The sequence below is a fragment of the Sturnus vulgaris genome, chromosome 5 (genome assembly GCF_052056855.1).
Source record: "Sturnus vulgaris isolate bStuVul1 chromosome 5, bStuVul1.hap1, whole genome shotgun sequence".
In the NCBI taxonomy this organism is placed as follows: domain Eukaryota; kingdom Metazoa; phylum Chordata; class Aves; order Passeriformes; family Sturnidae; genus Sturnus; species Sturnus vulgaris.
In genome coordinates, this window is record NC_142247.1 from 56,648,362 (window position 1) to 56,674,737 (window position 26,376).

Genomic DNA, 26,376 nt, shown 5'->3' on the forward strand with positions numbered 1-26,376 from the left:
TTATGAGAAAGGGCAGGCACCGGCTCCGCAGAGGCTTCAGAGCCGCGCGCCATTTGTATTTTACAGCCTCCTCGGAGACCTTCTACTGCCGGGGGCGTGCCCTGCCCTCACCTAATATGGCTGGTGGGGGAGGCGGTCACGTGTTCGCGGGGCTGGCGGTGCCTCTCCCGCGCTGCCGGCGCCCTCTGCGGGGCGGCCACGTGGGCGCGCGCGCGGTGAGTGCGGGCCGGGCCGCGGGCGCTGCCCGGGCCGGCGGCGCGGGCGGCATGGAGGGACGGGGCGGCGGGGAGAGCCGCGGCAGCGGGAGAGCCGCCAGCTGCCCGTGCCTTCGCTGTAGCCGGGACAGAGGGCGCTCCCGGCAGCCCCGCCGGGCTGTGCCAGGCGGCCGCCCCGGCTCTCCGCCTCCCGGGCGCGGGAGTTGTGGTGTGGCGGGAGGGAGCGCGGCCGGGCAGGGCAGGGCAGCGCAGCCGCCTCCTGAGGGGTGTGCGCGGGGCGAGGTGCCTGCCCCTGCCGCGGGGGCCTGGCGGCCTCGGGGCGGCGCCGGCGGCTGCGGGAGCCGCGGATGGTGCTTGGTCTCGGCCTGAAGCCCCCACGGAGCTCCCTCACAGGAGCGCCCTGACACGGGCGCTTCAGACCCGGCCGGGCGCGCACCTGCGGGGCTGGCTGGGCTGCGCTGGGTGGATGTCCGAGAGTCCGGCTGTCCCTTGCTGGGGCCGGGGTGCCCGGGAACCACGAGGGCAGGCTGGGGGGGGGACGGTGTTTGGGTTGCATTTGGGTAGGTTTCCGTCCGAGCGCATTCTGCATGCTTCTTCCCCGGCCCCAGGAGTACCATTTCTTTCTTTACCACTTCGTCGTACCTTTGTGTCTGGTAGTGTCTCACACTGTATTTCCTGCCTCAACTTTTCTCTTCTTTTTTATTTTTTTTCTCCTAGTTTTTTTATTTTTGTTTTTTTTATAGCAAGTCTCGAAACTTATGAGGAAGTGCATATAAGAATAGTAACGGTAGTTTTTTCCTAATACAAGAAGAAGAAGAAGCAATCTCAGCAACTGCAAGGTTTAAATCTAACCTCATTGAGGTATTAGCCCTAGAGCAAGCTTGGAAGAGCCATTAACGCATAGGAAAAAAAGCCATGGAAACTTAAGAAAAATGGGTTTTGCCAAAGCTAGATCAAGCAAAAGAGGGAAGACCTTATGCTGGGGTGTGCTTGGTGGTTCTGCTTAGGTGCCTCCGTGTGAGGAAGTGAAATGGCTCTGTGGACAGATGTAACATGCAGTTTGGCTGCCAAACTCTATCATAGCTCTTATGAAGCATGTCTGAAAAACTTAAGTGAGCTAAATATGGTAGGTTTTTCACGGGAAGGGTAAAAAATCTATGTAAACTAATGATACTTCCACTGAATAAGAATAAAACGGCAACAAACCATTTTTGATGGAAGTACCTTAGATGCTTTTTTTTGTTGTTGTTGTTGTATGAAAACCCCTTTTTTTTTCCCAACCAGTTTAATCCCAAGAAAAGATTAATCCTTTGTGCTAAAAACCTCTGCTCTTCTATGATTCAGTCTTGATATAGATTCCTGAGGTGGGGGGGGGGGTCATTGTGGCTGTGTTCTAGAGGCCTGAGGAAGATTTTTCTGAAGTTGCCAGAATGTAATCAATGGACAAATCTCTGCGTATTTGCTTATGATTATTCCTCTAAGCTTCATTATTAAATTATTTTATTGAGTGAAAATCTGTTTCTGTGGTTTTGGCATTTGAAAAATAAAAAACCCCTTTAATTTCAAGTATTTGTTTTTATATAGCAAATTTATTTTAATCACCAAATTTAGTATCGACCTGTCATGATAAATTCCACTTGAATTTCGATGCTTGTCAGCATCAATTGTCAACAAAGCAAGTTATCTTGAGTCTTGACAAGACCACTGAATTTATTAGGGTTTATCTCAGAAACCTGGGTGTTGTCTTCATGCTTTGGTTTTTTATCTTTTAGCATGTTTCCCTTCAGGGAATTTCAGTATTTATAATGCATGTAATTATCTTCAAGATGTACAAGTATACTGGTATGCTTACTTTTTTCAGGCATACAAAAGGATTGGAGTCAACAAGATTAAAAAAAAAAAAAAAGCTTGTGATAAACTGTTGTAGATCGGTCAGAGGATAATAAATGCAGTATTTATAGGTGATGGTAACAACTCGGTATTATGCAGATGATGTAGTTAAGAAGGAAAAAATAGAGCTTCTTGGTACTTGGGTCCTTTTGTAAGGATTCATTGGGTCCTAAAATAGCTGCAGTGTTAAGAAGTTGTGAATTTGGAGTCAGAAATATCTACCTTGCAGGTGAATATCCTGCTTCACCTGATGCATGAGCTACAAGTACCATGTTGCTGTGTGCAGCAGTGGATTTACCCTTCAATGTCCATTCTTCTCAGTTACGTTTGGCCAGTAACATGAGATTCTTCTGCATTATTGGAAAAATTTGGCAAGTTTGCCTTCGATAGACAAGATTTTGTGTGACATAAATTGCCTGTGCAGGGACTTAATTCCTGCCAGATACTTTTTGAGGCATCCTGGTGTGGGAGATCAGACCTCAAAAAGTGGGACTGACTCAATCCCTGCATCCTGGTGTCAGTCCCATACCTCTTTTCCTACTTCTGAGGGACAGGGATTCTGTTGTAGCATAAACCATCGTTATTCATTCTGGTAAAGAAGTAATACTAGGCACGGGTTAAAAAAGCTATTCCCATCTCCTGGGATGAAGGGTTTAGGCTCCTGACAATGCTCTGTCTTTGGGCCCAGGCTTAGAGCTTCAGTTACAGTCTCCAGCAGAAGCAATCATCAGAAAAAGAAATGCAGTCAATTAGATATTTAAAATAATATGCAGATGCATGCAATTTACAGGGATACACAAATTTCAGGATTTATTGTTAATAGTTCTGAATACAAGGAACATAAGCTTGCTCATTTTTACTAATTAGCATCACAAACATCGGTTCAGATAAAGGTAGCTCTAGGAGGCAGCTGCTAAGTAATCCTAGGAAATCTGCCAACTATCTTATATCTGTTTGATGGACATATTTAGATCAAAACAGGAGAAAACATCTCTAACCAAAACCTCAGTTACACCTTAAAAGTGCTGGTTTTGAAATTTATCTCTGTGAGAACAGAGCAAGAATAACAATAACCAAAATCTCTTGTCTTTTATTAAATTGTAAACTTACAAAAAATTCGGAAGCTTAAATTAAAAGAGCATGAAATAGATCAGCTCTGGCATCACCTGAACATATGATTTTATCGTAATGATAAAATACAACATAAGTACTACCATAAGAATGGCTCAGCAGTTTTGTGAAGTGAAGCACTAGGGAGAGGTGGCCTTCATTTCTGGGTAGAAGTGTGAGATATGGGGTACCGAATGTCTCTTGCCATAGTGACATGTGTGAGTGCCAGAGGGGATTTGTCCTTCTCTGGCCAAGTTCAGACCTTGCTGCTGGCAAACTCGAGACATCAAAGTACTCTGTTCTGAGTATTCTCATTCTCATGGGTCCTGTCCCACTGATTTTGGAGCCCTGAACAAACAACAGAGTGTGTTCTAAAGATCAGGTGTAAATCCAGTGTGCAGTTAAAGTGAGGGTAAATTACAAAGCTGTCCCACAAATCACAGACGTAACTGAGGTGACACTCAGCAGTGGGGCAGTATGGAATGCAAAGGGATAAGGTTTTTTAGGTGAAAACTAAAACAATTATATTTACAGACAGTGACATAAATTCTGAAGTGCTTCTGAATATATTTTTGAGTACCTTAATGGAATGTAGCAAAAAGTTTCCTGGATGTTTGGACTTATTAGTCTTTGTTTAAACTTTTCGACTGCTGTAGTACATTTTCCTTGCATCATCAGTCTTTTTTTCTGATTGTACACTTCATGCCATGTTATTTATGTAATTTTTTTCAAATTTTCTTTTTAATAATAATAGAATATATCTGAATTTCAAACCCAAGATGGCTCAGAAGAGGAGCTCAAGTGGGCGATCATTCCCATTGCTGCTGCTGCTCATTGCAGTGGCCTTTATTCATTTAACTGTCTGTCCTTTCACAAAAGTGGAGGAAAGCTTTAACCTACAAGCTATCCATGATGTGGTGTACCACCAGCTGGACTTGGATAAGGTAAATTGAAGATAATATCTTAATTTTTGGACAGTGTTAAAGATGGCAATTCCCTGCAGTATCTGTAGGACAAATGTGGTGTGAATGTGACTTATTTTCCCTTGTTTCTGATTTGCCTATTTTAAGTAGATTCTCCTTTTTGCAGTATGACCATCATGAATTTCCTGGAGTTGTCCCAAGAACGTTCCTTGGACCAATTTTTATTGCTGCTCTTTCCAGCCCAGCTATCTACATACTTTCTGTGCTAAGAATGTCCAAGTTTTATTCCCAGCTGATAGGTATGAGAACTTCAAGTCCTCAGAGATGTCACCCATTAGAGCATCAGTTAAAACATTGTTGCTGCATTTGGATCAATGGTTGAATTATGATACTCATTTCCACAATGAAGGAAAACCCAAACTATGGCACCTGGGTCTGGCATGGCCATCCCCTCTTTGGGGAGTAACTAACAGCACACAGAAAGTCTATGCTAGCAAATGCCAGGCAATGTAGAAAAAGCAAGTAAGTCTCTTCAGAGAGTACACTCCCGCTTCAGAAAGGATTGTTAACTTTGGCATGGAAGCATTGACCTTTGTGCAGAACTACCAGACAAGTTAAAAGTGGGTTAGAATAGTTAAATCAAATGGAATTTTGTTTGACTTTGTTTCTTTGAAGGTAGTTATATTGTGGTATCTTATGTGTTAATCTTCAGAACACCATCCCATTACATTGTATAACATGGTCATTCATCAGCGATCCGTCTGATGCTATGCTTTGATTCCCATTTTTATTCTCTTGATAGTCCGAGGAAGTCTGGGGCTCAGTGTGATTTACACGTTATGGAAACTGCAGAAAGAAGTTAGAAAACAGTTTGGAGCAACTACAGCATCAATCTTCTGTCTCATCACTGTTACTCAGTTTCATTTGATGTTTTACTGTACAAGAACCCTCCCTAATGTGTTTGCACTTCCATTTGGTAGGTATTTAATGGGAAAAAATTAAAATTTAAAACTTAATGTATCAGTAGTTAAAAAACATGAAAAGTATAGACAGACCAAATTAACATGTCCGCTTGATTAAATTGTGTGATAACAAGACTAGAAAGCTTGAGATTTTTCTCTTTTTTTGCCATATATGCTTACAATGATTGTTGAATCAAGTTTTTTTTGAAAGTGAGTACGTGTGGGTTTTGTCAGATGGCTTTGATTAGCTAGAGGTGTGAGTATACTTGTCTAATGCATGAAGCATAGAGCTATGAAAAAGGATGAAGTACACCTGCAGTTCAAAAAAACCCTATGAATTTGGCCTGCACTTTCTCATGAGAGTGTAGAAGAAATTCCTACTGCAGCATCTCCACCTTCCTCTTCTGAAGCTGTCTACAAATGCAGCAGTTTCTATACTTGGAGTAAAAAAAAAAAAAAAAAAAGCCCAAAGCCAAACCCTTCTTTACATCTACGCTTTTCCCCGAGAACTGATGAAGAGGAAAATAATCGCATGTGACAGATATTAACTGAGTCACTGAATGCTTCAGTGCAAGTTGTTCAGCTAATAAAATTGTGAGGTTGCTGTAAGAATCTGTATAGATGAGAAATGAGAAACAAAAGCAGATTAATTGTCAGATGAACTGTGTAGTAATGTCTCAGATAATTTCTGCATATTAAAAAGTACAAGTTTTTTCATTATTTTACACATTAATATTTCATGTTTTCCTTAGGATCCTGAGCACTTTACTATGCTGAGATTTAAACTAAAAGTAGAGACAACTTCATCTGTAGAGATATGGTCCCACCTAATCATGTAAATGAATTTATAGATCTTTCTCCCACAGCAGTAGTCTGTAGTCTCATTTTTATGTTTGAAATGAGTTTGTGTTGTCATTAATATAGAATATACTTAGCCAAGAGAATGAACTAACTGCCCAGTTGATATTGAGCAATAATAACTATGAATCATAGTTGGAGAAGCTTTTAATGCTCTTTTAATGTTTTCTTTTCTTTTTTCCCCCCCTCAACAGCTATTAAATATATTGCCTAGAAAGAGGTCCCATGTTTTCCTTCTAGGGTTATACTTTTCCTAATTACTTAAGCATCGACAGTATAAAGCTGTGCATTATTCCAAATTACATTTCTGTAACAAAGGAAGAATTTCTGGACTAGAAATGGTAGGAAGACCAAGAAAGGATTGATGGGAAGTTAGAGGAACAAGAAGATAGCGTTGAGTGTTACCCTTTAGAAAATAAATAATTCAGTGTGTTGGATGATGTGTTTGGGGGTTATGTTGTTTTTTTTTTTTTGCAGTGCTCCTGGCATTGACGTTTTGGATACAGCAAAAGCAAAGGCCATTCATTTGGTTCTCAGCTTTGGCGATTATAGTCTTCAGATCAGAGCTCTGCATATTTTTAGGCCTCATGCTCCTGGTGACGTTATTAACTAAAAGAATCTCCATTTTCAAGGTGCTTTCCCATGCTGTTCCTGCTGGTATATTTTGGTTGGGTAAGTGTTTGCTTGGAAGAAAGCAAATGACATGAAGTTCAAGTGGAGTTTTGACTGATTTACCTGTTGAATGGCCCTTTAGGGTGTTTTTGGGGGGGTGGCAGTGGAGAGAGGCTAAGTGGGGTGTTGTAAGTTGTTTTTGTTTTAGTTTGAGTCTATTTGCTAATAATACAACAGGATTTTTTATTTCTTTGAGAATTTCTGTGTGAGGAAATAGATGTGTGCAGAGCAGGGAAAGCTAGTGTGGTCTCTGTCTTTAGATGCATACAGTGTAATGCCCTGATCTTCAAGAGGCTTAGATGTGCAAGTTGACTTCAGTACAATTAGTACCTGACTGTAGCTACTTGTGCGTAGTTGTAGTATCTATTGCCATGGTGATGAGTCCCAGGATAAAATACCAACTGTGTGACAGAGAGATACCAAGCAGGAGGGTTCTGGGGAGAGTTGCAGTTCACCTCTGTTCCGTATTAAATTCAATTTAACAGCTTAAGTGATCTCCATACTGGAGAGGTTGAAAAATTCCCTTGTCTCTACCCATCTGTGGGAGACCCATGTGTATATGCACAGAAATACTCCAAGCTGCTCTGCAGCTTACTTAATGAAAAATGCTGTTGTCAGATATGTGATGATGAGCCCTGGCAGTGTGCTGTCCCTTGCACAGTGTGCACAGTAGAAGCACTAAAACAATTATGCCAGGTGCATTTGGTGGCACCTCATGATGTAAGAGTTTGGAGGTCCAATGGGAATTAACTGTTGGCACTCCCATTTTCTATCTGAGCAAAATCCTTAAATACCAGAGCAGTTTTCACAGAGTGAGTTTTCACTCCTCCTGAGTGGAGGAGATAGGGCTGACAGTTTTGCTGCTTTCTTTTTGCCTTTCATCCCTTATTCTCCTTCTTCCTCCACCTAATGAATAGTAGCAAACTTTGTGATTGCTTTTTATAAGTTAACAAAAAACAATTGTTTACAATAAAAAATTATTTAATACTATATGAAGTTAACATGAGCTTCTTATCATTCATTACATTTAATGCTCTTAATACTAAAGCAAAACTCAAACCATTTTTTTTTAAACCTGAGGTTGGAGTGGGGTGAATCCTAATAGGATTCATGTTTAACATGCTTCTTTTAAGGCTTCTGTTCAGAAGTGTCTCCCCTGCATTTCCCCTGCAAGACAGACCTATTCAGCCTTCTCCGTGGTTTTGGATGAGGCTTACAATGCATGTTTCAGTTTATGTTGGTCTCAATATGCTGTGTATGTGCTATTTGGATGTGTTAGCCTGCTTTTCCCGGGTTTTTAGTTCATGCAGATTTGTATCTCTTTAATTCTTTTAGGGCTAACGGTTGCTGTGGATTCTCTATTTTGGAGGCAGCTTGTGTGGCCTGAAGGGAAAGTGCTCTGGTATAACACAGTTTTAAACAAAAGTTCCAACTGGGGAGTATCCTTTGAAAGATACAGAGAAAAAGAACACTATCAGCCAAAGCAAAGACTTGATGTGACTTATTCCTGAGACTTTGGATGTTAGAGTCTACTTTTCATTATTTAAAACTTATGAGACAATGTCTATCTCTTAGGTAGTTTTGCAAATTGTAAGTCTCCTCTGCTAACGTTTTTCTTGCCTCTTTATGTTCTAACAATATAAAGCCAGGTTTCTTCCCCTTGGTTTTTCATGTTGCCCATCATTAGTGCCATTTGATGCGCCTCTGTTGGCTGATATGAATGTAATTAAGCAACTGTTTTTAGTTCTCCAAAGAGAAGACAGGAAATGAAAGGCTGGAAGAATGTGTATACAAAAAGTATACCGTATATTTGCAAAACTTGTGGGTACTAATGTAAAGAATAGTTACTTTACTTGTTAGCAGTGAAAGCATCCTTAACTCTTTTCACCTTGAAGACCTCTCCCTTCTTGTGGTATTTCTATTCAGCCCTGCCTCGTGCTTTGGGATGCAGCATAATATTTGTACCTTTAGGAGTAACAGAAAAGAGAACTCGGATTTTACTTTTGCCAGCACTGGGCTTTATTTTCTTGTATTCGTTTCTCCCACACAAAGAGCTGCGTTTCATCATCTATACTTTCCCTGTTTTCAACATAGTGGCTGCTAAAATGTGCTCACGAATGTAAGTTCAAAATCCTGTTTGTTGGGTTTTTTCCTCTGAAAATGCAAAATGAAAACTATTAGTACTATTTCTGTGTACTTTTTTCCATCTTGAATTTTGGATCATATTGAAATATTCATATGCTGTAGAAAGGAGTTTAAGGTCTTTGTACCCATTTGACTGCAGAGAGAAGTGGAAACAGAGAAAAGTCAAATGCTTTTATGGGACTATTTGGGAAGTCTGAAGGAGAATTGAGAATAGAGCTCTAATTTTACTGTAACGCTGTTACAATGAAGTTTATCTACTGAAAAAAAAAAAGACATATTGCAGTGTACTCCTGAGCTGTTACTGTAACTTACCTCAGGAGATAGTTTTATACACAGGCGAGGCTTGTGAAACATGGAGTTAAATAGTTACGTTTGGGTATATTGAGAAAACAAATTGAAGTTCAGAGTTTAACTTCTTTAAAAGAGAATATATTCATAGCTGAAGTTTTTAAACACAGAAATACTTAGCTTTATTGATAAGTTTGTCTTAGCTTTTTTAATGAGAATATTCTAATTTAAATGTCACTAGAAGTTAAATCTTCTAGAAATTGGTAATAAATACATGCCATACAGGATTAATCAAATTTGCATTAATCTTCATTACCTAGAAGTGGAGTTTCCATAACAGTTGTGTCACAGTAGTCAGTGACCAATATGAAAGAAAGTAACAGTTAATTCTTCCTTGTTTTTTCTCTTCCTCAACAGTCTGAATAACTACCGGAGATCCTGGCTGCACAAACTTGGATCTTTCTTTATTATAATGCATCTTCTACTTAATGCTATTTATTCAGGAACATCTTTATATGTTTCACATTTCAATTATCCTGGAGGAGTGGCAATTCAGAAGTTGCATGAGTTGGTACCTTCAACAACAGGTATGTAAAGCTGGCTTGAGGTATGTTCACCTAATTTTAATTTCAGTATATATTCTAATGTATTGTATACTGCTTCTTCAAACTTGGTGCATACATCTTCTTTGTTACTATTTTGTTAATTTCTTACTAGAGTGTACCTGGAAGAATTTTGAAACTGTTCTCTATATTCTTTATTGATGTAGATGTCTCTGTTCACATTGATGTGGCTGCAGCGCAAACAGGAGTTTCTCGGTTTCTGGAAATCAATTCTGATTGGAGGTATGTTCTGAAGGAGGTATTTTGATCTGAGGACAGTAAGCTGCTTTTTCCTTTTTTGCATGTGCACAGGGACAAGCATTGCAAGCACAATTTATACTACAGTGTATTTATTAAACTAGCTTAAGAACAGTATGAATCTTCAGAGAATTTTTGATGTCTCCAGTGCTGCCATTTCAGAAATAAAGCACTGCAGTGTTTTTTCATTGTTTTGGTTGATTTTGATTTGCCTATATAGCATAGAATATTTCAAAGGACAAGAGGAAATGGCCTCAAGTTTGCCAGGGGAGGTTTAGATGCAATACTAGGAAAAATTCCTTCATGGAAAGGGTTGTCAAGGATTGGAACAGGCTGCCCAGGGAAGTGGTGGAGTCCCTGGAAGTGTTAAAAGTGTGGATGACTTGGGGCCATGGCTTAATGGTGGATATGGTGGTGATGCTAAGGTGATAATTGGGCTTGATGTTCTTAGACATCTTTTCCAGCCTTAATGATACTGTGATTCTAAAGACATCAGAAACAGCACAAAAATTGTTAGCTTACCAAAATTTATACAATATGCTTAATGCGGCTAGGTTTGATACCCCACTAGACCTTGTGAAACAGAGCTGTTCTTAGCAGAAGAGTGTATATAATGGTTTGTTTGTCTGAGTGATCTGTGGCAATGTGAGGCTCATGTACATTTTAATATTGAAAGTCTGTTTTTATGTGAAACATCCTTCATATAGATGGCATTGAAACTGCTGCTGTGAACACATTCATCAGCTTTGAGGGAAGGCTGTTAAGTGCTTTGTTACTATGACCAGCAGTGATACATAGAGTTGGAATATTGGAATGAATAGTAGGAGACATTGTGGGGTGGCATCATTTGCTTTTCAGGATGAAAACCAGAAAATAAGCCTTTCTGATTCTTAGGCCTACCTCTTCAACTGAAGCATAAGTTTTTAATTTAAACAAAAATGATCTTAATGAAAACGATTCATTAGAAGGTGACACACACACTCCCTCCATACTGCACAAAACAAAAGCAAGACAAGTAGATTTTGATTTAACAAGTGTTCTGAGCATAGTTATTTTTCTCCAGTTATCTCCAGTATTTGGGATCAGATGAACAAACATAATTAAAGTATTGGTATGTTTAGAGCTAAAAGTATTTTGGAAGTAAAGCAGAAGAAGGGGAAAGAATGCTTCCAAGGGAATTGCAAAAATCATCGCTCTTGCTATGCGTTTTTATTTCCAAGCACTCTCATGATGGTACAGACAGTTTAAAGCCTTCACCATTACCTGTCTACTGTTTATTTCAAATTGGTGTTTTGTATGTTGAATCTAGAGAAAGTCTTAAGCCATGAATCAGGAGGAGACATTAAGCTGCTAGAGTACAAGGGATAGAGCATGCATGATAGCTAAAATGTTTCAGTCTTTGGGGTTTTTAAATATACTTAAATAGGCACACTACTCTGAATACAATTCTCTCAGTAGTAGTTCTTCATTCCAATGGGCTTTTTGAGTTGGTGAGTGTTGGATTGCTTTGGATTTGTAAGGCTTGTAAGGCCTTGTGGGATTGGAAGGTGAATGAATAATGTCCCTGTCACTGATAGATGTTTCATAGTGTTGCAGCTACAGAGCAGTTTTTCTCTCACTTTTATCTGTACTCAGCAGAACAAAGGCTCAAAGTCAGCATAAAGTTTCATGTTAAAAAAATTAGGCAAAAATCCACATCTGAGCATCATACAAAGGACTGGTCTGGCAGCACAGTAGTGCAAAGTTTAGTGGCACCAACTGTCCATTTTCTGGTTGTCCAAGAAGGTGAAGCCTTTCAGATGGGTGAAAACTAACTTAACATCTTCATAGACAGTATATGTCAGGTGAAAACAGATTAGGGATGGGGTGGCTGTGAAGTCTGATGATTCATCAGATAATTGCAATCCATAAACAAAAGTGTCTTAAAGTTATCAACTTTCAGTAGTGTGCTCAGATTAGATCTATTTGCCTCAAGAAAAATGCAAGCAATCTATTATTTTTCTTCAAAGGGTGATTGAAAGGAGCTTGATGCAGGTTCTTATACAGAACAGGTGTTACAATCTTGTCTTCAATTAGTGCAGTCTCTTTGAACTCTGAATAAATATGCTGCGTAAGCTTAGAGTATTTAAAAATAATAAAATTCAGAAATGCTTGCAGCCAGATGAAAGGCCTTTTACTTGCTGATGAAGAAGATGCGAAATTAGTAGTTGGTAAGGTTGTTACAAAGTAATGCTGCTCCTTCTACCAGTTTGCATGTATCTACCAACCTAAAGGGTATTGTGATATTTTTGGAAATAGCAGGTGAAATTAGCATGCAATTGTTTTAGAAGAAGAAAACAGCTGTTCAAAGTGTGCAAAGTCTAATTCTGCATTAGATGGTGTATTTAGTGACACTTACGAATTCTGTCAGCCTGGAGTCTTTTCTGAGTTGCCAAAATTTTAGTTAATAAGTCCCACAAAACCTCTAGTTTTCTGTAAAGTACTTCCTTCAAATATCTTAAATGAAACAGTGGTTTATGGAGTGTTTTGGGGTGAACTTACCTCTTCTCCTTTGAAGTTGCTGCATTGAGGACTCGATCAGGCTGCTGTGTCCAGTATGACTATTCTAACCCTTAAGCTGCTATAAATTGCACCTGGCTCTCCTCAGTGGATGAACAAATCACTATTCTGAAGTAGAATCATGTCCTCATGAGACAGTGAGGATGATCTGTCTCAATTCCTAGAAGATTAAAGGGGTTCATACAGCTCTTAAGAGATAATGAACTTTAGTTTTGGGCCTAGGTCAGATGAAATGTGGCTGAAACTAGAACTTGCACATCCCTGCCAAATGGCTAAGTCACTTGTTTTCTCATCCTGTAAATTCCCTCAATAGCTGGATTAAACATAAATTCTTTTAATAAATAAATGTAAGTGTACATAATATATAGTCCTAGAACTCAGTAGTTACTTTTAAATACCTTTTTAAATGTTTATATATAATTTATATGTATTCTGGTACTTTAACAGTTTGTAAAAGCTGACCCAAAGTGACCTGCCCAAACATGTAGTAGATCAGGGAAGTGAACTTAGAAATAACAAGTGCCAAATTAGTACTGCAATTGCCAGGCTCTTTCTTTCCTCCAGTGTTCAAGGAGCTCTTCTCCCTGCTATTCTCTAAGGCTCCTACTCTAATGGATGACTACCAGAAGAAAAAGGTTTCTGCTTAATACCATATAAGGTATTTTTTAGAATTACTAAAAAACCCTACAAACAAACAAAAATCAGCAAAAAAACCCCAACAAAACCAACCCCAAATCCTCACATTTCTCCAAATGCAGTTTTTGTAGAATAAAACTTAAAAATGGTTCCGTTTCCTACAGTCTTAGGCTTTGGAGTCTTTTTTCCACTGAATTCAAATAGGGAACTAGTAAGAAATTTTCTAGGAGTTGTGATTTATATCACAATAGCAGCAGAAAAGACTTGCATGGACTGAGTTCCCTTCAATTAAGTTCATTCTTCAAAAATACTATTTCTTCCTCCAGTTCTATTTAATCAGGAGACATAATTGAGAATGTTAGTTCCTTTTTGTGTTTCATCTTGGATGCTACATGCATCTGCAGTAATGGCCATCTTTAATAGATAAAGCAAGGAATAAAAATAAACCTTCTTTATTCTTCACAGGTATGACAAAAGAGAAGATGTTAAACCAGGAGACCAGTTGATGTTTTCTTATACACATATACTGATGGAAACAAATCCTCTTCAAATATCACATTACAAGACAACCCACAGGCCACTGGCAAATATACCTGGCATCAGTAAAATTGGGTTGAACCTTACTGCACTACCTCCTTTTACTTTAAACTTGAAACCAAAATTAGTACTGTTGGAAAAACTTCCTCTATCATCTTGACTGTGAATTTTAAGTAAGTCTTTTGATATGATTTTGCTGATGACTGAACTATGTAAGACAGCAGCAAATTGTCATTCCAGCACTGCAACAGCTTCTGTGGAAAATGGCACGGAAAATCTCTGTACTGATTGGTATTTAGCTCCATCCTGTTCCTTACATAAATAATACAGTGCATTACTAGTCAGTACATACTCAGTATACTGAGTTGTACTGTTATATATGTTTGAGAGAGGTTGCCTACAAGTTTAGTGGTATTAAGTAAAACCTGCCTACTTGGTTTAGTAGTCTGTTTCATCATATAGCACAGGTATGTCCTAATTATCCTATATAAGATACAAAATCAACAGGTTTGTGCTAGGGCAATAATTTGATATGTAATCTCTGTGTGTAAAGATGTATTACTTAATGTATCTGCAGGATTGTAACTCCCTCAGCTGTCTGATTGCCTGTGTGAAATCTAATGATGTTATCAACATAGGAAAGCCATATTCATCACAGCTTCATCGTAATACCTAATTTTGCCCTATAGGCTACCAAACTAATGAAGCATTCACTTAAGAAGCAGTTGGGCCTCTTGACAAGTGCTGTTTGATAACAGATTTGAGTACTAAGGATGATTATCTTCATTCCAACACCTCATGAAAAAGCAATAACTTGGATTTCCCAGGAAAAAGAATTTTTAAAATAATGTTTCCTCTCTTCTGTTGTAATTATATCTTAATTTGCAGTGCAAAAATTTACCTATGAAAATGTCCACTTAAAGATAGATGGTGTTTTCCTTTTTTTTTTTTTTTTTTATTAAGTAATCCCTTTGGAAAGGAATATTCTAATGTGCCATGTGCTGCATTCTATAAACTAGAGTAAGATTGCATGCTCTGTAGTTTCTTTATTAGATGTTTTTGTTAAAGATGTCTACATAGGTTGCTAAATGGAACAAGAAAAAAGGTTAGAATTCTGTTTCGGGCCAGTTGTAATATGACAGAAGCTCCATTAATATAAAATGCCAGAATCACGAAATTATCATGGGCAGAAAACTATTCCTTGTTGACTGAATACTTGAGTAAAATATAATTACGGAATAAAGTGGTTTGTTTTCTTTTTATTCTTAAACTTGCTTGATCCAGGAACTACCTTTCAGTTTGTTTTTGCTTTTGGGACCATGTTTTCTTTTTATCCTCTAGATTATGTATCAGTGGAACTATCTGGTGGGGTGGAGCCTGCTCTGTTGTGGGTGGCTGTTGTTGCCCGGGCTTCCTTGGCCTGAGCAGATCTGGCAAAGGCAACCTGCAGAACTTGTTGGTCCAGTCTCTGGCCGCTCTTGAAATTTAAATCATTCGAGTATTATCTGACTTGTCTTTGGAAGAAAATGTAGCTTCCTCTAGAGCCAGTTTGAACATCAAACAATTCACAAGAGACAGAAGGAAATACATGTGCAAATAGCTGCAAATTTGGAACCACACAAAGGAAAACTTCTGTTTAAGGATTTAGGTAACCTTCATGTTAAAGCTAATTATTGACTTCATGTAACTCCCCCACACTGGAATCCACAATTCAAGAACCTAGACTAAAATTTATGCTGCCCAGGTGTATGCAAATGTCTGTGTGGTTGCTTCAGCTTTCCAGATCCCCAGTTGTCAGAATCCCTCTGCAGGAACTTGCTTCTCTCACCTACAGAGAAGACTTAGGGCTACTGTGCTTGCAGAATAGGCATCTCAAGCTACTGCCTGAAGTGGCACTAAATATGTTACACATTAGGCATTTGAAGAGTTTCATCTTGCTGAATCTCATACTCACATCATATAGAGTCCTTTCACAGACTTACTCTGGTGTGTAGGTGCTACCTGTGGGACTTAAACCAGTGACAGTGTTCAGCTGTGGAGCTCATGTTCCTGTTCACGGCATCATCACCCATGGAAATAGAAGCCATCAGCTCAAACTGGCCTTTGACTATTTGTTTGGAGTAGAGACAGATAAAATACGTACAAGAAGACAAGAAAGAAATTCTGGATTGCAGTTTTCAAGAGTGTCTGAAGTTTATTTGGGTCCTGTTACATCTTGTTCTGTATCTGAAGTTATTGAAAGTGCTTAATTTGAAAATCTGCAACTTTGGTTTCATAGCTAAAAGGGATAGAGTGTGACCTAGGCAGTGCATGGAATGCCACACGACCTCTGTAACAACATGTGTCAGAGCAGGCTTAAATTGGATAATAGGAAAAGGTTCTTCACCCAGAGGGTGGTTGGGCACTGGAACAGGCTCCCCAGGGACGTGGTCACAGCACCAAGCCTGACAGAGTTCAAGAAGTGTTTGGACAAGTGCTGTGATTCTTGGAGATGTCCTGTGCAGGGCCAAGAGTTGAACTTTGATGATCCTTGTGTGTCCTTTCCAACTCATGTGTTCCTCAGACACAGGCCATGACTATTATGGTGGTCCACACTTGGAATAAGCAGGGGCAGCTGGTGAACTGGGATGAAGATTACTGCAGTTTTTCCCTAAAGGCTGCTTGAATAAAACAAGCAATCTTTGGAACAGAAACTAAAGCCATCTCTCTCTTAAATTAATTTTCTCATCTCCAAGTCTTGTGTTGCCTTTCTTTAGCTCCACAAGAACAATAGAGCTTATTTTCTCATTTAATATAAATTATTGTTGAGTGTACTTGCATGGAAGAAAAAGGTTCCCTTAAATATGAGAAGGCATAAAGTCTCTTGCTCCTTCTACAAACCTGAAGTGGGGTATTACAATTTCTGCATTTGGTGGCACAGTAGGAAGCACCAAGTTACAGAATGAATGGGGCAGGTAGGAGAACAGAGACTATTACTTTAAAGTTTCTTCAAAAATTTCAAGTGTTCAAATTTCTCATACCTATTTAAGTTCTTAAAAGAAAAATACCTTTTGACTTGACTGATTGCAATCCTATCATAAAGTTCAGCTTTTCTTAACAAAAGCAGAAATAAGTCAAGCAGACTGAATTAACCTGAATAAAGCAAAAAGACAGATACTACAGTTCATCTATAGTGCTGCTATAGAATTATTTTAGGATGTCTTGTTTAAACTCTCCAAGGGTCAAATGTTATATAGCATCATGCATTACTCTTTCAAGTTTGACTTAATGTCTTAGAAGCAATGCTTGTTCCTGTAAAAAGTCCAACAGATTATTTGGACAAAAATACATCACCATGCCATTTCACATGGAGAAGGTGAATAATCACAGTCTTAGAGCCTGAGATGTACGACATTCTTGTTATAAAACTAAATAAAGTAATTGCATGAAAAAAAAGGTTGTGGAACTTGCCAATAGAGGGCATTTCTGGAAGCTGAAAGTAAAATCTGCTTCAAAATAAAGGTAAACTGATGCCTCTTGCATCAAGAACCAAAAGAACTGAAGATCAAGGAACAACATCCTGTTCACAAAGTCTCTAATATCAAGAGCTAGAAAAAAATCAGACTATTTTGTCCTTATACCTGCCCTAAGTACTTGCTATGAGTCTTCTTTCTCAAGCTAAACTGAGGTGAGAAGACATGGAGAATGGTTGTATTGGATCTGACATCAAATATATGTATCTGCTGCTACCACTGAGGAAAAACCAGAACATGTCTCGGGTTCTTCCCTTGTTTTTGTCCATCAGAATACAACCTCAATGCTATCTATTTTGTTTAACACATTCTGAAGCACTGAGCACACTCCTTTTTCTTGCTTCCTGGCCATTTCACACATCCCCTTAGTAAGACAGATTACACATTCAGAACAATCTTGAGATTGTGCTGTTGCTCCTGTAGTTACAGTTGTTCCAGGACAATTATTATCCTGACTACTTCTAGTTCTTCCCATAATGTTAAGGAGCTTGAAAACTGATACGAGTTCTTAGCATTGGTTTGCTCTATCAATTTCAATGCAAGAGAATGTGTCTCTTGGATCTGACAGCATTTTTTCATACCTTACACAGAAATTCCAGAAATTATAGCCTTCTGTTGTATTCCTTTACTACATGTGCTCAATCTTGCATACTCCCCTTCTACCAACACCCTGGAAAAACTTTCCTTCTTAGTATTTAAAGGCTCTTTCTTGTACAAGTGACTTCACTTTGTGTTTGCAAGAAAATAAGAAAACTTGTCATCAAGCTGAGTTTATGACTGATGTAAGCAAGTGTTCAGCCACAGCTATCTCAGTGAGCTGGTTACGTAATTAGTCTCAACTATGCCAAGACTCAAGAGACTGTTAAACAATGATACATGAAATATATCACTATCTACTTAACATGTGACACCAAAGATTAAAAAGGTATTTGCAAAAATTCCATAAGCTACATAACAAATACCTCTACAAAGGTTTTCTTCATTTCCTATTTATATATATATATGATTTCAAAGTGTAACTGGTCCACTTTGTATGCAGCTACTTATTTTAGATCAGCTCTTTAGATAAACATGAACAACTGTAACTACTTTTTGGTTGCTGAATTCAGAACTTTATGATAGAAAGGGCAGCCAGTGTTTCCTCTGAAATTCTGCATCTTATTGTCATGGGCAGTCTTTCACCAATTCTGCTTTATTTCAGCTATAACTGCCCTTGGTTCTGTACCAAGGCTTCATCTGTGCCAAGTATAAGGTAAAAATGCTGCCTGAAATGGAGTCCACATTTTCTTTTAAAACTGCCAACTTTGGAAGTTGGAAGAAAGCAGTGGTTCAGAGATTAAATAAGAATCAGGGACAGCTTAAGCAAAGATCCAGTACTTAGAACCCAGGTCTGATACCTGAGCTGGGGACAGCACCATGGTTACTGTTTCTGGTTGGCATACTCATTTTACGAAATCACGTTTTGTCTGAAACCAAGACGGTAAAGAATCACTAAGATTTTGCTAAGAATAAAGCACAAGACGAATAAGTTTGTGAAAGAGTAAAATGCTTAGTTTATAAAATCTAAATAATCTAAAACTACAAAGTGTTATTTGTTAATTGTATATTATATATACATGTAGTTTTCCTGTGTTTGGAGGTACTGAAATGAAAATTTAATCTGGTTAGCTCTGAATAATGACAGAAAATTTACTATAAGGGAGAGATCTCAACAACTGTATACACCGACTCTGAGCTGTCATCATCAATTCCATCAATTACATCCTTACGCTGGTCTTGATACGGCTCTAGTTGAAATTTCAGTTCTTTATAAATTCAGAAGCTATTTTTGGGATGCAAGGGGAAGCTATGAGTATTTGTAGTAAGTGCTCACTGACTAAATTCTGCAAACACATTTCCTTCACTTGGACTTGGTGGGCAGGGAAAGATGGCACAAATAAAAAGAGGCAAATGTGGGGGAAGCATTATCTCAGGTTTCTGAAGCATAATATACATCTCAGTATGTACTTTCCATCATACACCCTTCACAAGACCAGAGTTCTTTGGAAAGGCTGTTGCAGATCTCAACTGCTTTCCATTCCTAACTTTATTACTACAAACTATTTCTTGCTGCAGTGTATAGTTGTTACACCTGCCTACTTTTAAAAGAAGCAGAAGATGCTTCTTTAGAAGGGAGCTTTAAGATTTTTATGATGACCAAGTATCATCTACACTTTACTTTCTGTGCTAACACTGAAAAAAGTTTGCTTACTAAATTTATTTCTGAAGTCGCTAATGTACTGGAGGTATGCATTTAAGTATCACTGTTGCAGGCTCACCATATTATTTATGCATTAGAGAACTGTCTGCTGCTGCAAGGACAGGTGCAGCACAAACTCAGGTTGATGAGAACTCCCACTGTTTACAGCTTTGTTAGTCCGAGGGAAAGCATTGTAAAAATAGGGGGGAGTCTTATCTATTACAAATATGAGAAGAGTTGTAAAAACATAAAATTTTAGCAATCACTGAGAATTTACATTAAAAATAATAAGGCAAACCCAACACAAAACAGTCACTCAAGAACTTACCTCAAGCTTCAATGAAAGCTTTCAGCCCTTCTTTTGGAATCATTATTTTCTCACAGGCAGCAGTGCCTGATCTGAGGGAGATGCTCCTGTAACTCCTATAGAAGGATCAAGGCTTACAACTGAAAACAGCAACTTACTCAGTTTCCCTTATATTTAAGAATTAAGTGTTTCAATTTTAAGGTATTTTGGGCCTGCATATTATCTTAAAAAAAAATATATATAACCGTTTAATTCTTAACCAAGCTGACACTGAAACAGTGTGGTCTTAAGAACTAAGACCTTTAAAAATCCACACCAAACCAAAATGAAAAAGGGAAATCACATGTATAAATAAACTAACTTGATGAAATTTTACTTCTAAAAATAGTGACTAGTTCTTGTGTTCTCAGGATGTTTTGACAAAAAGCGTGACTATACAATTAATTATCTGTATGACTAAGAAGTAGATTTCGAGCTACAAAATGTCATCACTACAACTTTCCACACAGGAAGTTTGATAGGAGCTACAGTAAAGCCTCCCTTCAGAGGAGCCAAGATTCTTGTGTCCAGAGAACTGTGAGTTTCAGGTGAGCTTGTTCACTGCCAGCATTCCTCCTCGTTTGATGTGACTCCACAATGCTTTAAGTCATAGGCTGTATTTACATTGAAGCCTTGAGTGACAAATCACTTGTTTAATAAGAAAAGTGGTTTTTTTCATCATCTCTCCACTGGTTTGGAGAGATTAAAAATCTCCTTTACAAGGGTCAAGGTTATATTCGCAGTTAAAATGTAGGAGAAAAAACTGAGATAATAATTAACCAGTAACCATTTAAACATGTTTCCCAGTAAGCTGCTTCAAACTCACCTATTTCCAGCTATATGTAAACTAGACCAAATTGTTTTATTACTGCAGGAAAAATGTGTGCTGTTCTCATTTAACCCTAGAAGAACAAAGAGATGCTGATTGTTGATAGAAGCAAACATTATTTTTTAAAATACTGCAGGAAAAAAAGCAGTATTAGTCTTTCCCAAGTGCACTATGTGCTACTTAAATAGTACAGGTATAAACGTAACATGATGGAATAACACTTGAAATACCTCAAACTAAAATGTTTGGAGAAACGACACATGGAAACATGTGAATTACTTGGGAAGTAATTCAACCAATTTCCCTGAGGTTAAAATGAGGTTGGAAAATCAAAAAAAGCAGAATCCAGGCTCAAATCTAAAGAGCTAAATGGAAAACCTTTCTTTTCACATAGGTTGTTCTGTGATATATTTATGATTACAATTGTTTGAATTAATTTTTATTCAATAGTTGTCTTAAATCCATCTGAAAATAAAAGGCAGTGTTGACTACCACTGGAAAATTGCAAATAAAATGTTTAATTTCAGAAACTGAGTTCACCATTTATAAATACACTAAAACATAGTAAATGCAAAATTGGATTAGGCATTAGGTAGAGTATTTTAACAAAGCTACAACTTTTCTAAAAGGTCATAGGCAAATGATGACTTGTTTCCCAAAAATGTATTCAATGAAAACTGAAATTAAAAGATGACTCTTTCTAGAGTTAAACTAAGGAGAATGTTCCTTTCAAATTAAAATGCTGGCTATTTTTTCCATCTTATTTGAAGTTTTAAAGGCTGTATATCCCATTTGCCTGATGGACACCAACAGTTAAGAATCAACCCTACTATATAAAGTTCTACGCAGTGCACCATATCCATAAGGCTATAACTGAAAACCAGAAGATCAGTTATTTCTGTACTAGGAGCTTTAAGACGGGCTGTTCTACACAATTGAAATTACATTAGCAGTAAGGGCTCAATTTTTACAATAGGGACCTTATAGTTTTGATGCACTCAAGATTAGAAAAGGCTTCAGAATGACATTAGAGTCTTTTTGTAAGTTTCTTGCCTTTTTTGTACACGGCATTAAATAACAAGCATTAATTCACAAACTTTGAGAAAACTTGCAAAGACCTTTTATAAATACCCAGAATATTTCTGTAATTCACTTAAAAGTAAAACCTGAACAGGAGAACCCAGAACGGGAAGTTCTACTACCGATTGCTGTGTAAGTGACATTCCATCTCATGTTAAATTTAAGATTTATTTTCAGATATTAAGTCAACAGTCTCCTGTAAACACATCTTCCTCAATAACTCTTCTTAATCCTTTAAGTACTTTAGGGCTTGCAGTTAAAAACACCGTATGATAAAAAGACAGCTTGAACCCCATCTTTCACGTACAGCTTTCTTTTGACAACTACAAAACCTGTTTTCTTGCAATTAAAGCAATGTTCAACTAAAATACAGTACCTGGTTTATGGTTTTTACATAATAATTGAATAAAAAACTACAGAATAGAACTGTTTACATCTTTTTTTTTTTTTTTTTTTGCCATTCTATTAAAACAAATGACTGAGCTTTTAAAAGTTCATTTACAATTATGAATTAAAACCTACATAATTTTGTATAATTTGACGAGACAGGCTATCTCTAGTGTGAACTTTTAAAAAACATATATACAATATCTGGCCTGAAGTACTATGAATAAGGCACATGTAGACATATTGAAAGCTGAAAAAAAATGAACCTTAAAATTTGGAATTATAGTCACTGATTAGATGTCATACATGGCCCCTACTGGAGCAATTTAAAAATCCGAGTTATAGATAGTTAATATCCAGTGAGCAACAATAGATTTAGTCTAGCAGTTTGTTCATTAGTTTCAATACTGGAAGTATATTAAAGGAAGATTCACTTTCAAAAAGATAAGCTTTTCAAAGTGTTCAATCATTAACCTTGACTGACTAAAGTTGTTGCTTTCATTGGATGTATTGAACAATCTCTCTGAAGGAACAATGCTTGGTGGACAACCCAAGAACCTGACAGCCAATTTTGACAGTACTGGCCAAGATGACTTCTTAAAGTTCCAGTAAGTTAGAGGATCACAGTTATGCTCAAGGACTTCTTCCTCCAAGTAAGAAAGCACCATTTCCTCTGGTAACTTTGCTCTTTCTTTCAGGTCTTTTGTTTTCTTCATGTCACCCATGAGTGACCAGAGATTATCTTCCCCATACGAATTTGTAGATGGTGAACCTATATCACATCCATTGGAAACAGGTTTATCATCATCTGAGGTAGAACTCATTATTTCCAGCTCCCTGATTAAGTCTTGTTTATATTGTTCAGCCTCCTCTTCTGTAAATAACGATGTTTTATACCGGGGATCCAGAAGCGTAGCAAAAATGTACCTTGGATCATGAAGCGTGGAGGACAATCTACTCACCATAGCTTCTTTTAAAGATTTCAGCATAGTATCTATGCCCATAGTTTCCTCAAATAGCATTTCTATTTTCCTGTTAAGTATATGAATCATTGGAATCACTTGGCTTAGCGTAGACATGTGTGTACTCATCTCTCTACTTGCAGCTTCAAAAGGTTTGAGAGCATGACACACTGACTGCATGACTTCCCACTGATCACAACTTATTAGCTCCCGAAAGCTGCACTCAATTGACATTTCATCAATTGCTCTTTTCTGTTCAATGAGACGTTCAAGCATATGAAATGATGTATTCCACTTGGATGGAACATCTTGTATTAGCTGATGCTGAGGCAACTCATACTCTTTTTGCAATTCAGCTAACTTCTCTTTTGCTTTTGCTGACCGATGGACGCGTTCACAGATCTTTCTTGCAATACTAAGTAAATTCTGAACCATTCTCTGGCTTTTAATAGCCTCATTTACAATTACATTAACAGTGTGACTAAAACATTGTACACTGGAATGATCACCTTCATTTAAAGTTTTCTCTATACTCTGATTATCAGTAACAGTAATCCCAATCTGAAGTCCGATGGAAGTAATCCACGTTTCCCACCAGTATTCTAGCTGCTTTTGAATACTGATTCCATTGTAGTCACAATCAATCTGTGACACATTTAATAGTGCTGAACAATGGTAATCCTCACACTGTGGTCGAAATGAAGACTCAAATGTTACCCAGTGAGCAGTCAGGGTTAGATATTCTCGTGTTTGGTTGCTCATCCATATTCCAGATGTAAAATGGATCACTCCACTTTCGGCTTCTTTAAGATGTGAAATAATTATTTGTTTTACATTATCATACATATCTGGAATTGCTGTCCTAGAAAAGTAAGATGGAGAAGGTAAAGAATACTGAGGTTGCAAATATTCAAGCAGCCTGTTAAAGCCAATGTTGTCTACAAAAGAATATGGCTGAAGGTCAAGTGCAATCATTTCAGCTACAAGACTTGTGATTTTTTTGGCAACTGGATGAGAGTCACAAAACTTGTCATTGGTTTCATCAAAATTTGAAGATCCTATTAATTCTGTGCGGAGTGGCATATGATTATCCGTAGATGAGGATAATACTGTCTCTGGGACATCAGTTTTCAATACATTGTTATGAAACCGCTGCAAATGTCTTAGAAGGCAACTTGTGCCTAGGTTTGTTGGCTTTTTCCCCCTACTTATTATACGTCCACAGTGTGTACATATTACTTTTGTTGAATCTGCAGAACAAATTGAAAAGTGATTCCACAGTTTTGAGGTCTTCTTACTATTAACCGGAAATATAATTTGATTATCATGTGTAACCATTGTAGGCAAGTCAGTCAACTTTGAGGAGGAACATTCTGCAGAAGCCAAAGTGGCATAAGGAGAATTTGCCAAACTCACGTCAAGAAAGCTCTTTTGGTTTCCAATTACATCAGGATGGCGCCGATATAGATGTCTCATTAAGCAGCTTGTGCCCACATCTCCTTTCTTACCACGACTTATCATACAACTGCAGTATCTACATACTGCTTTTAGACTGTCTGCAGGTGAGAGTGAAAAGTGGTGCCAGACTTCTGACTTAAGCCTTTTCATAATCCTTTTATTTTGCTGAAACACAGCAGTAGGTTCAAATATTAGTGGACCCAATCCCTCACACTGTTTTTCAGGAGATGAAACAAAGGAGACTTCACCTATATCATCAGAAGATGATAGCATTGAGTCTTCCACTAGAGCATCTCCAGAAGTGAGATTGGTATGGATCTCCTCAGAGATTCTGTCTGGAGAAGAGGAAACAGAAGTTGGTTCTTTCATTAGTTTTCCAGGAGAGGATGACATAGAATTCAGATCACTGTCTGACGGTAGTAAAGAAGGCAAGAGAGTAGGAGGTGCGGTGTAGAGAGGTGGTATGCTGGTACCACCCCCATTCTCTTGCAGGACAATGGAACGATGGGCTCTCCACATGTGTCTTATTAAACAACTTGTTCCTAGGTCTTTTCCATTTTTTCCTCTACTGAATTCATTCATGCAGTGGATGCAAACAGCTTTAGAATTATCTAGAGGTGACAAATAAAAGTGTTTCCAGACAGCAGATCTCCTTCTAGAACCTGATGCACTCTTTGGAATTACAACTGTTTTTTCTGCTACATTCTCAACAGTGTCATCATATTGGCTGTTGGCTTGCTGTGGAGATGAACCAACCATGACTTCTTCTTTGCTGCACTTTTCAGAAACTGCAAGATCTGATATTTCTTCAGAAGAAACAATAGAAACAGATTCTTCAATTATTCGATCTGGAGATGGTATTTTAGAAGCCATTTTCTTGACCAGTTTTATGGGGGATAACATAGAACTCAGATCTCCAACATCTGCAGACTGAGGTGGAAGCAGTAACGTAGATGAAGAAAAGGAAGATATACCTGGCATAGTTCCATTTTCTTGAATCAATACAGTGGGATGTGCTCTCCTCACGTGTCTCATGAGACAACTTGTACTCAAGTCCTTTTCATTTTTACCCCTGCTAAATTCTTTCATACAGTACATACATATTGCTTTAGTGCTATCTCTAGGAGATATAAAAAAATGGTTCCAAGCAGGTGACTTTTTTCTGGAGCTTATGTTTCTGCTAGAAAGGAGGCTTTGTGTCACAGCTTCCATTGCTACATCATACAGCGTATTACTATACTGAGAAAAAAGAGATCCATAATCATCTTCATTTTCTGTAGATAAATATTTGCCAGCGTTGTTGGTAATGAAGTTCTTTTCTTTGTCATCCTGTTCATCACTGCTGTCCACATGTTTGAAATCATCTTGTTCTGTCTTTATATCTGTTCTTTCCAGAGTACAGTTAATGCTGTCGTCTTCTTGCTCTACTTTCAAGTTATTGATTTTACCCAATACAAAAGTATCATCCATTCCGGGGCAATCTGCTTTACTCATGTCCATGGATGATAAATTCTTGCCAAGACTTCATTTATTAATAAATATAGGTAATTTAAAGATTATTTAAAATTTGATTAGAATTATGTGTCTTGTATACTGAATGTAAAACAAAATGTGTGCATGTGTTAAAATAAACTCTGGTTTATGAATTCTTTAAGTATTTAAGTATCCGTGTTGCACATAAGCAAATATAATTAGTCATGAAAATGCATTTAAAAATTATAGACTTAATTAATGGAATCTCATTTTTTCCCAGGATCAGGACATCTCAGGTCATAGATGAATGTTCTCAAAGACAGCTACTGCTAAATGCTTCATGTTGTAGATATAATCCTAAAAAACGGATGTTCTATTTTCTTGGTGTAGAAAGCCATTCTGTTCATCTTGATTGGGCAACTGAGATTCTTTTAC

At 37.9% G+C, this 26,376-nt stretch overlaps 2 protein-coding genes across 6 annotated transcripts; one reads left to right on the top strand and one right to left on the bottom strand.

The window, feature by feature from the left end:
- Positions 1-43: 43 nt before the first annotated feature.
- ALG12 (ALG12 alpha-1,6-mannosyltransferase) lies at positions 44-26,122 on the top strand. 5 transcript variants are annotated; one of them, XM_014868937.2, is made up of 10 exons: positions 44-215; positions 3,970-4,159; positions 4,305-4,437; positions 4,941-5,114; positions 6,436-6,630; positions 7,966-8,069; positions 8,526-8,749; positions 9,481-9,650; positions 9,833-9,908; positions 13,584-14,898. In XM_014868937.2, the coding sequence occupies exons 2-10, from the start codon at positions 3,995-3,997 to the stop codon at positions 13,813-13,815; spliced, it is 1,473 nt and encodes a 490-aa protein (XP_014724423.1). In that variant the 5' UTR covers positions 44-215; positions 3,970-3,994; the 3' UTR covers positions 13,816-14,898. The 5 variants fall into 5 exon arrangements, with proteins under 5 accessions (XP_014724423.1, XP_088021902.1, XP_088021901.1 ...); XM_088165776.1 differs by lacking the exon at positions 44-215 and adding an exon at positions 532-775; XM_088165775.1 differs by lacking the exon at positions 44-215 and adding an exon at positions 711-1,076.
- On the bottom strand, positions 21,080-25,968 carry ZBED4 (zinc finger BED-type containing 4). The gene has a single exon (XM_014868939.2). The coding sequence runs from the start codon at positions 25,966-25,968 to the stop codon at positions 22,450-22,452; it is 3,519 nt and encodes a 1,172-aa protein (XP_014724425.1). The 3' UTR covers positions 21,080-22,449.
- Positions 26,123-26,376: the final 254 nt, after the last annotated feature.